Source organism: Pan troglodytes, chromosome 8, assembly GCF_028858775.2.
Source record: "Pan troglodytes isolate AG18354 chromosome 8, NHGRI_mPanTro3-v2.0_pri, whole genome shotgun sequence".
Lineage (NCBI taxonomy): Eukaryota > Metazoa > Chordata > Mammalia > Primates > Hominidae > Pan > Pan troglodytes.
In genome coordinates, this window is record NC_072406.2 from 128392030 (window position 1) to 128403267 (window position 11238).

The 11238-nt window shown below is 49.1% G+C and overlaps 1 protein-coding gene across 8 annotated transcripts in view; it reads right to left on the reverse strand.

Moving 5' to 3' along the window:
* The window catches only part of GFRA1 (GDNF family receptor alpha 1), a 217126-nt gene extending 207383 nt beyond the window's left edge, over positions 1–9743 (reverse strand). Inside the window, exons 1-4 of one of the 8 annotated variants that reach the window (XM_063782157.1) lie at positions 9563–9743; positions 6490–6713; positions 2325–2610; positions 1158–1451 (exon numbers count right to left, since the gene is read on the reverse strand). In XM_063782157.1, the coding sequence (XP_063638227.1) occupies positions 1158–1451; positions 2325–2364 (334 nt within the window). In that variant the 5' untranslated portion in view covers positions 2365–2610; positions 6490–6713; positions 9563–9743. Of the gene's footprint in view, positions 1–1157; positions 1452–2324; positions 2611–2895; positions 3067–3195; positions 3305–3498; positions 3936–6489; positions 6714–7065; positions 7167–9346 lie in introns of those variants that run through there. The other 7 variants (XM_063782156.1, XM_063782155.1, XM_063782159.1 and 4 more) reach the window with 7 other exon arrangements.
* Positions 9744–11238: the final 1495 nt, after the last annotated feature.

The following is an 11238-nucleotide window of genomic DNA, read 5'->3' on the forward strand; positions in this document are numbered from 1 at the left end:
TAATTATGTTATGATTGTGTAACAAAAAGACGCTGAAACTTTGAAAGATTTCAAATGCATCTCTTTCACTATGGTTATTTCTTTTCATTCCCTCCGCCTTTGTTGTTCTTGTTCTCCCCAGAGTGCCATGAAAATATTGGAGAACAACCCAGCCCGATCTTGCCAGAAAACTCTCCCACTCTTTGCAAAGGAATAGAAATCAGAGAGGAAAGAGCTGGTGACGTCACGAGCCCTGCTTGCCTCCAGGAGCCAATGGAAGAAAGGTGACCCAGGAAAGACCCTTATTTCAGCTTGCTCCCAAAACCTGGCATACGGTTGGAAAGCAGCTACCATGGCTATTAAACAGCCCACCTCTGAAACAGTTTTTCATTAATAGACTCTGGAGGAAGTGACCGCTGACAGGTCAAATCTGTATAATACAAATCTCCAGTGTGAGTCTCAGTCGAGAATGAACACACAAGATGTTTGTGTTAGGTTTACAAACATGAGCCCCCTCTGGCTTACGAGGACCAAAACACTCCCATTGGACTGGATGGTTGTGACCAGTGGATCTTTCTCTCCCTGAGCTACTTCTGTGATAACCAAGGTTGAACCACACCAGCTGGTTCAAGACTCAGCTAATCTAAGATGACAAATGGATTTTCACACATCTGCCTTTGATCACGTTAGGTGGGGAGGGTAAAGATAGACTGGATTCTCCCGGACCTTTTACAATACTTCATCTTACATCAGAGCAGGTTAAAGGGAACAAGACAGGGGGAGTCCAGACCAGATGCAGGGCAAGCCTTCCTATTATTATTGAGAGGCCAGCGAAAGCCCCAGGCTGGCTCTCCTTGGAAAGAAGTTGTGGGTTCCTTGGGGCCCTTTAATGGGATCCTCCTCCCATGCTCCGACCAGGTTTCAGAGAGGTCAGCGGGGTCCCGGGGGTGGCCCTACCCCCAGCCCCCGACCTACTCATGGGTTTTCCAACAACAGGCCCAACAATGCTGGTCAGCCCAGCAAACACCAGCTGCCGTTGTCCCTGGGGGCCAATGAAAGGTCCTCACTCTGCAGCTGGGGAGAAGTGAGTGGAGGATGAGATCAGCTGGCCCCGGGACGAAAGGCCCGCCTGCCTTCGGGGAGGGACACGGGGTGGGGTGGGGAGGTTCCACGCGTACCCTGCAGGCTCTGGTACATGCTCCAGTAAATGCGCAGGCAGTTCTTCTCCTTCTTCATACCCCGCTTGCAGCGGCAGTTGTAGAGCGACTTCTGCTTCAGGGCCTCCATGGCGCTGCGGCACTCATCCTTGGCCTCCAGGCCGGATGCCAGGCTGAAGTTGGTCTCCTTGCCCGCCACGCACTGCCTTAGCGTGCGGTACTTGGTGCTGCAGCTCTGCTCCTTCAGGCACTGATCACTGGCTTTCACGCAATCCAGGCGGTCTCCGCCGCTCACTTCGGCCGACAGGAGCAAGTCTGCGGGGCAGAGGGGAGGGAGCCTGAGTGCGGCGGGCGGGGACCCCGGCCGCCCCTGCTCCGGGCGAGGGCGCGCGCCCGGGTCAGGGATGCTTGACCAGCCTTCGGGGGCGCCCTGCTCTGGGAGCGGGTCCACCTCTCGACCATCCGGGAGTCCATTTTCCCGCCCCCTGGAACTCCAGCTCCTCTCTCCTCCTCCCGGGCCAGCAAGGAAGGGTGGCGCAGGCCAGCCCGCGGGCTTCAAGGGTTTGCTCCACAGCCTGCGCTGCCCACCGCGCACGTCGGCCCTCCGCCCCGGGGCATCCTGGCCTGAGCAACGACCCGGGCTCCCGGGCCACCCCCGGCTCCAGCCACCCGCTCCGCCCGGCTGAAACTCAGGCGCTTTCCGAGGAGAAGTGCGGCGGCGGACTGGGCACCGGGCGCGCGCTGGGCGCGGGGCAGGCCAGCCGTGGTCAGCGGTCCGCCGGGCGGAGAGCGCCCAGAAGCTACTCGGGAAAAACTTTTCTCTTCCAAGTTTGCTCTCCCGGCCCCAATGCTCCCCAACTCCACCTGCCCGCCGCGGCTCCGCGAGCTCCCAGAGACTCTCTGGGGGTGCAGGGCCCTCGGCTGGAGGGCTTCTTAGTCCCCCGCCAAGTTGGGTCATTAAAAACCACAGGAAATCAAAACCAAGCCCGAAAAGCTTCAGGCAGCGCCGCGCCGCCACCGCCTCCCTAACCCGGGGATTCGCGATCCCATTCCCCAAAACGAAACTTCTTCCTTCCACATCCACCACACCCGCGCCCCAATTTTGGTGCGGAGGGCGGGGTGGGCTGCTGCAAGCGACCCTAGGAAAGACTCAGCGGGTAAGAAAGCCCGCGGCGGGCCTCGACTTACCCAAGAGCGGCAGCGCGAAGTACAGGGTCGCCAGGAACATGGTGCCGGCGCGGGGCTGGTCCCCGCCCCCCCAAAAAAATCCCGAGCCGCCGCTGGGTCTTGCCGAGGGAGCTCAGCATGCAGCGATCCCCGGACAGCTGTGCTGCTCTGGCCGCCCAAAGTTCAGCTCCATCCAGTGAAAGAGGAAACTCCGGGTCTGGCAGCCGCCACCGCCGCCGGCGACTCAGCTCCGGGATGGCGAGGGCGGGAGGCGGTTCCGCTTTTAGGGGTTCAGGTCCGACCCAACCTGGAAGGGAGGGCGCGCTTTGAGATGAGAGCGGAGAGCGCCGGAGACTCCCCCCACAGAACCCTCTCCCCTCCCCCGTTCCCGCCTTTGGGGAATTTCCAACGCCGGGGTGAGGACCCACCCCCACCCAGGTCAGGGTGCATGTGCGTGTATTCCAGGGGCCGCTGACACGGGGATGGGGGTGAGGGCTGGAGAGGTCTGAAGAGGGTTCCTGAAGTCCAAGGGGGTGTCTGTTGGGTTCAACCCGAGACGCTGAACGCAAGCAAATAAATAAATAAACGGTACTTTCCGAGCGTCGCGAGCGGAGCCTGCAGCTGCCTGGAGTCCGAGCCCTCGGTGGCGGCGGCGGCAGCTCCCTAGCCAGCCCTGGCGCCGAAAGAGCCCCTTCTCCCGAGAAGTTGGCCTCCCCCTCCTCGCGTCAGCCAGCGAGCTCGCTCAGCCGCCGGCCCTCCCCACTCGGATCGCCAATCCCTAGCCCCAGTCGCCGCCCTCCCTCTCCCCGGGACTCGTCTTCCTCCAGAGGCCGCCAAGCCAGGGGGAACCGATGTCCCGACTGGGGCTGAAACCCGGTTCCTGCGCCCTTACCCCCTACCCGCCGCGCGTCCTCGGCTCCCTCCTGGGCGTCCGCTCCTCTCACACCCTCGCCCGGTGCCCAGGACTCGGGCGCTTCCGCACCCCAGCCCAGGGCGAGCGCGCCGGCCCGCAGTCCCGGCGCGCCCCGGCAGGTGCAGCCCGGAGCCACGAGCGCCCCCCGGGCCCTAAAGTTGGGAGACGCCAGCAAAAAGGAAAGGGGTGGCCGGAGGAGGGGGGAAGAAGGAGTGGGGAAGAGGGACGGGAAGCGGCAATGGGTTCCCAAACAGAACGAAAAAAACTCCAAATGCCACCAACCTGGACTCAACCGACCGCGTCCAGCTGCGGCGAGGAGCCAGTTTATTTACTTATTTATTCTTTCGGGGGAATGGTGTCCCCGCCCCCTCCTTCCCTTTCCGGGCTTACTTTATCTGCGCTAGGAAAAGAAAAAAAAGAAAAAAAAAAATAGATGCGGTAATCTTCGAGAGCTCGAAGGGCCGAGTTGGGCCAGGACGATTTCCGAGCAGAGCCCTCGGCTCGGATGCTCGTTAGGGACGTTAGTGGTTATTGGAAGCGGCGCGGAGAATGGCGTGTTCCGAGGCCAGATTTCTTCTGGCCAGAGGACCCTCGGCCTGCTCCTGTTCCCGCCGCCCCGCAGCTCCAGCTCCCTCCTAAGCTCGCCCGCCAGGCAGCCGCAGCTGCACACGCCCGCTTGCGGTGGGACCCGCGGCCGGACCCGCACGCGCGCACAGGACACGCAGTGTTCTGCAGCCGGCCGCGGGTGCTGCCAGACACACACTCTCTCTCTCTCTCTCTGTCTCTCTCTCTCTCTCTGTCTCACACACACACACACACACACGGGCACAAGGGCTCTTTCTTCTTAGGGCAATCGAGCCAGACCCTTCTTCGGAACACAAAGTTTTCCCCCACGTCACTAGTGGCTGTGATTCAAGACTTGGTGCGTTCAAGACACACTCAGACCCAGGACGCCGGAGCGGCGATCCTGGGATGCGCCCACCCGTTCGTCCACGCCAGCGCGTGCACACTCACACTCACACGCACACATGCACACGCAGTCTCTACCTCTCTCCTGGAGCTCCGACAAGGAGACAAAAGCGGAGTCCCCAGCCCACTGCATTTAAACCCGGCCAGACCTGGCTTTAGGAAATTTATAAGCTGACCTCCATCTTGGCTGTTTCGAGAGTAAATTAACAACAACAACAAAAAGCCTAACATGTACACAGCCCTTCGCCCCAACCCCTGGGACCGCTGGTTCCCAGTCCTGCTGCTCACCCCCCGCCCCCCACCCCTGACACACGCTCCCCTTCCCGCACGCCGGGGGGCGCCCGGGGCACCGAAGTCTACACTGGGTCCGGAGACCGGTCTAGGAGCCAGCCGGCAGTGCTCAGGATCTTTGCTGATGTCCAAGTTCATCTCTCGGGGAGACCGAGTTTGAATCAAATCTGTGTGCGCCCAGCTGTCAAATCTGCAAACCTATCACGCCAGACAATGGGCCGCCGCGGAGGACAGAAAAGAATGGCTCATTTTGATCGAGGGGGGTAAACTGAAAAGGGCACGGGCTTTGGTTGAAGTTTGAGGCCCGGGTGTCAGGGCGGGGAGAAGAAGAGGAGGAAGGAGGAGGGTTGGGCCGCTCTCCATTCAACCACACATCAGCCAGGCGCGCCCCTCGGCTGCAGCGGCTGCTTGCAGGCGGGCTGCACATTGTGTGGAGTCGCCAAAGAGGGTCTGCGCCTCGGGGCGCGCCCCAAACCCGGGGGACATCCTACGGATCCGCACTTCTCTTGTGCTGTACGCGTGTTCCTCCGGGGTAAGTATGAGGAGATGGACGCCCTCATCAGACACCCCTCCTCCAACACACACACACCCATAGCCACACCATTCAGGGATCCTCTAGTTCAGTGTATCAGTTTACACTTGGTTGTTGAGTAAACAAAGCAAACATATGTCACATTTTCGCGACAGATGGTTCAAACCAAGGGCTACTTAAGTTCTCTCTCTCTAACAGTCTAAGTTACAGGCTGAACTAAGCAGAAATGTAATTAAGTCATCTGATCAGTTTCTTCGACTTAAAATGTTTTCCCATATTTTCACAAACAAACCAGATAAATCCTGGGGATGTGGTTTCAGGGAAAGGAGGGCTGAATATGAACTAAGACTTTGTGTGAAGACTCCGTTTCTACCCGGTCACCCCAAACAGAAAATCCTCTTTCATTGTTCCATTTCGTATGTGGAAGAGAATGTCTTCTTTTGGAAAATCAGTAATTGGAATTTCAATTTTCAATAGAGGGACTAGTGCTTACCGGTGCTGATTACTTGGGATAGTTGGATTACAATGAGGTTTAAGACATCATCCACATCTTTTGTAAATGTTCTCTGTTTAGAAATGACTTCGTGTTACCCTATATATTCCACGGAATTCTTTTGAATCAAATTTTAACAGGGTGGGGGAAGGGTGAACTAAAAGCTCTCCCAGTGTAGAATATGGGACTTCTTTTTAAAATACAGATGATCTCCAACTTGTGATGCTTCTACTTATATTTTTAGACTTTACCATGGTGCAAAAGCCATATACATTCAGTAGAAACTGTATTTTGACTATGGACCATACAATCATTCTGTTTTTCACTGTCAGGTTAGTATTGAATAAGTTTCATGAGATAGTCAACACTTTACTATAAAATAGCTTTGTGTTAGATAATTTTCCCCAACTGCCGGCTAATGTAAGTGTTTTGAGCATGTTTAAGGTAGGCTAGGCTAGGCTGTGATGCTTGGTAGGTTAAGTGTATTAAATGCATTTTCAACCTATGATGTTTTCAACTTTTGATGAGTTTATCAGAGCATAAGCCTCATTGGAAGTCAAGGATCATCTGTATTTTTAGCTTCAATAATGTATTTCTGAACCATTCACTCACACTTGTCCTTATTAAGTTTATGCTGCTGATGAATACAGAGCTTTGTTTTTAAAAAGTAACAATAAACCCCCAGAGGCTGTAACTGTGTTGTCCAATACAATAGTCACTAGCCATGTGGCTATGTCAATGAAATTAATTAAAATTAAAGAAAAGAAAAATGCAGTTCCTCAGTAGCATTAACCATATTTCAAGTGCTCAATAGCTACATGTGGCTGGTGGCTACCATATTGGACAACACAGATATAGAACATTTCCATCATTGCAGCAAGCTCTACTGGACAGCACTACCCTATAATGTTGGTGTGGAATTAGTTAATGTGGTATATACACATATATAAAGTTTTTAGAATAGTAGAATAGTGCATAGAGTGCTTACTTCATAAGCAGCAGCAGTACTGGGGGTTGTAGTTGGAAGGATAATGATAACGATGATGATGATGATGATGTTGATAAAGATGATGATGCCTTGTTAGTCTCTTGTAGAAGTCAAAGAATCGATGAAGACACAGCCCACTTCTGGTATGTCAGGATGAGATCAGCAGGCAAAGAAGCCAGGGAGTAGGAGAATCTATATGTCAAAAGCTGATCTTCCAAGGAAAGCTGTGAACAGAAAGATGTGGCCCATACTGTAGCCTAAGACTTCCCATAGTAGGAGCTAATAAAAATAATAATTAAAAAAATCACTGCTTTACAACTACATCCATTAACTTTTTTTTTCTTTTTTTCTTCTTTTTTTTGAGACAGAGTCTCGAGCTGTCGCCTGGGCTGGAGTGCAGTGGCATGATCTCAGCTCACTGCAACCTCTGCCTCCTGGGTTCAAGCAATTCTCCTGTCTCAGCCTCCTAAGTAGCTGGAATTACAGGCACCCACCACCACAACCAACTAATTTTTTTGTATTTTTAGTAGAGATGGGATTTCAGTATGTTGGCCAGGCTGGTCTCAAACTCCTAACCTTGTGATCCACCCACCTCAGCCTCCCAAAGTGCTGGGATTACAGGCGTGAGCCACCGCGCCCAGCCTACATCCACTAACTTCTAAAGGTGAGAGAAACACACGGCCAGAAAGCCCTTGGAATATCGAAGACAGAAAAGCATTGTGACTTAATGTATTAATATCATCTCTGTTTCCTTGGAGCTTATCTGTTCCTGTGTGTATGGGACTGATCTCAGGATGAAAGGTGACATCAAAGTATCAAATATTATTAATAATTATAAAGGTTCATGTAATCCTCTGTGACATGTTTGCTCAGCAGAAAATTGGTTTTAATGCCACAAAATTAGGTTCAATCTACCCATAAGCACGTGAAGTGAGCAATTTTCTGGCATTTCTTGATGTAAGTGTATTTTCATAAGTTAACAGATGAGTCAGGATGAGAATGACAGTTTTATTCCATGCAGCATTTTGTCTGTTTCTCTCACTGCCTTCCTTGGCCCTTCATTTTGTAAAATTCTACTGCTTAAAAAGCATTCAGATTTTTTTAACTCATTCTAGTCCATGAAAGTTCAACATTTGACGTCAGACAGCTTGACAGATTTACTGCGGTAGTTACAAAAAAAAAAAACTATTCACCAGTCTCTAAGTGTGCCATGACGTTTTTGACTGCTATACCTTTGCCCATTCATTTCCACCTGCCTAATGCGTGCTTCATCCTGATATTTCAAGGTTCGGCTCAGCTCAAACAGGACACTACGATAATATGGACCTCTTTGGTCACAATTCATAGTTCCCTGTAGTATACTCCACGGCCTCACTGAAGTCTCCGCCATGTCTATTGTAACATTGCATTGTAGTTAGTTGCTATATCTGTCTCCTCATGTGGAATGTGTGCTCCTTGAAGGCAGGAAGCTGTCCTAGTCTTTTTTTTCATCCCCAGCATTTAGACTGATAACCAACACACAGTCACCCCCAATAAATGTATATTGATTGCATGAATAATGAGTGATGCTGTTCCTCATTTTCCTCTGACACAATAATTTTATTGAAAGGTTTACATAAAATCCCTTTACTGGATGAACAATGCAAAATATAAGTACCTCATACAATTACTGGTATTGCTGTTCTAATAATAGTATCAAATATGTATTATTCCTTTGGGGATTTGACATTTGAATTTTTTTAAACAAAACCCATTATTGTAATAGAGTGCTCTTTTTCTGGTTCACTTTAATAGTAACATATGACATATTTCATTTCTGGGAAATGATAGCTTGCCTTAGGTCATATTTTAAGGCATAAAGCCAGAAGCAGAGTAACGTTCCCACCTGAAGTTCTCTAATCATCTAGAAATGTGCCTCTTTCTGGCTGGGAGGCAGGGATTTAGAAGGGCTAGATTATGACTACCCTGGAGCATTCATTCACAAAGGCAAATTTTTAAAAGGCAAATTGGCCCCAAAGTGTTAAAAATTCTTTTATAAACACACAATTCCTCTTGCAATCTTTTAGGAGAAATGAGAAAATAGGAATCGTCTACACCCAGAAAGTTGGTGTAAGGGTCTATATGCTGACACAGATCTCACCTTCTAATGCTGTACTTTGACATTTGCCCTTTGGCAATACAAGAAGAACCAGTTGCTCTCAGATTTCAGAGCCCTTTTCCAGGCTGACTACATTAAGAAGTGTCTTTTGAACATTATTTGCAAATGGAAGATTCTTATTGGCAATCTGGGTGCCTGACCCCCAGGAACCTATCTTAGGAAATCTTTCTTCCTCCTTAGTTTTCAAGAAATTTTTATTTCTTATACTAATAAGCCAGTGCAATGATTTTAATGCCTTTGTGGAAGGATATTGCATTTTGTGAGAGTTGAAGTCATTTGTACTTTGGCCTTATGCCACAAAATGCATTCAAGGTGTGTAGCCCTGATGAAATAAAGTGCCTGTCATGTCTTATTGCCTGAATATATGGCAAAAGATACCCCATCTTCGGGGGACTTGCAAGGGTTTTCTCGTGATTGCCAAAGGTGTTGGATTAAAAGCCCTGTACATTTCAGTCTTCTTCATCCAGGAAGGATGGGGAACGCCTGCATGGAGAAAACATCTTTTCTCTCCACCACTCTCCTAATAAGCCCTAAACCCTGTTCCAATGGGATTGTTCCTTCATAAGGGCAAGAGGGAAGCTTAATCCCCAGCTTTGTCCAGTAATTAGCCTCTCTCTCTCTGGAGGCAGCAAACACAGATGCCAATCCGGATGAGCTTTGGGACGTGGAATGAAAACAAGACTGAAAACACTGACTCACTTCTTCAGAAGCCTTTTAGCAGCCTCCAAGACAGCAACAACCTCTGATTTCCATTGATGCACGTTTGGTCTAAGTGGTGGGATGGGGCCTCTCCCACCGCTGATGAAGCAAGAGAAGAAGCAGAGATCACCAAAGACGTGGGGATAAGTGACCCCTAGGCCCCTCTGCAACAATGAAGGCTCTGTAACACAGCACTGTTCTTGTCATGCCACTTACCCCGGCATCTTTCAAGAAATGCCATGGAAATGCACTGTTTACCGAAACCAAAACCTCTGGAAGCGCTATAGTATGAGCCCGCTAACACAATTAACTTGCAGTTAATGACGATGCCCCCGCCAGAACTAATTAAGCCAGTGGTGCTTGTAGCACAAAAGATTGGGGCCTGTTTTAAAGCATCAATTGTGACATCATTTAGAAGTCATTTCAAACTCCTCCAAACTCCAAAACTATTCCTCTGAAAACAAATGCAGTATAATGTTCTTAGAGTTGTTGGTTTTATTTTCTGCTGTCAAAAATCTGACAAAAGTCAGTTGAAACTGTCAAGGAAAAACATCACACCATATGAGATTTTCCTCAAATTTGAAGTCTATAGAAGGAATGACAAATCTGTTTTATAGATTTTTCGAGCATAAAAGCGAATTAGGAAAGTCTAGGAGACACACTATCGCAATACATACATGAGGTTGCGCTTGACGCAGTTCGTAAATTTGAGGCCATGACAAAGAATTAAAATTAGATCAATTTGGTTTTGATCTGAATTATCTGTTCAGCTTAAAGTACAGAAGGATCAATGGGATGGATGTTTTTGTGCGTATTTTTTCTACACACAACTCACATTAAGAGACAAGGAGAATTTCTTCTGCTCACATCCCTAGAGGATCTCTTTGTAAAGGCCCCTCTGGCCTTCATTTTTTTTTTTTTTTTTTTTTTTTTTGGTCTGAACTATCAGTAAAGACTCCACCTCTGCTGGGTAATATTTCGTTGATTGTTTGATTTATGGACTGATTGCTTTGGTTGACTGTTTTCTTGTATCTGTCCAGTGTCTAATACTGTGATGTGCACTGCAAGGAATTTAGGTAAATTATCTTCCCTATGCTCAAGTACTTCCTTCTCCACGGTAGAGACCCCTAGTTACTCTCTCGATTTCTTCTTTCATCCTTCTGTAGTAGCGCCTTTCAAATTGCAGGCATCCCCCATTTGTTGGTCACAAACAACATTTATTTTATAAACTATAAAAATATTAAATGTTGGCCAAGCATGATGGCCCATGCCTGTAATCCCAGCATTTTGGGAGGTCAAGGTGGGCAGATCACTTGAGGCCAGGAGTTTGAGACCAGCCTGTCCGACATGATGAAACCCCGTCTCTACTAAAAATACAAAAATTAACAGGGCATGGTGGCAGGCACCTGTAATCCCAGCTACTCAAAAGGCTGAGGCACGAGAATCACTTGAACCCAGGAAGTAGAGGTTGCAATGAGCCAAGATGGTGCCACTGCACTCCAGCCTGCAATAAAGAGAGACCCTGTCTCAAATAAATAAATTAATTAATAATAAAAATATTAAATGCATCACTCAAAGTAGTGGTAAGTATTGTTTTATAAAAGTTTTCTATGTGTTCATGGTGCCTGTATTGAGTCATTAGGTAAAATATATTTATTATTATGAATCATGGTTTTAAAATTTTGAAAGCTACTGCATTTTTTAATGGTACTCTGATTTTTTATTTAAACATTTGCCACTCAATATTAAGGCTACATTTCCCATCCTCCACTGCAGCCAGTTATGGTCATGTGGCCAGATCTGATGAATCAGATGTGGCAGAAAGGATGCGAAGAAGCTCTGAGGAGGTGCCCTCCCTCTACATGTTCCCACCATCCTGCATCCTTGTGCTG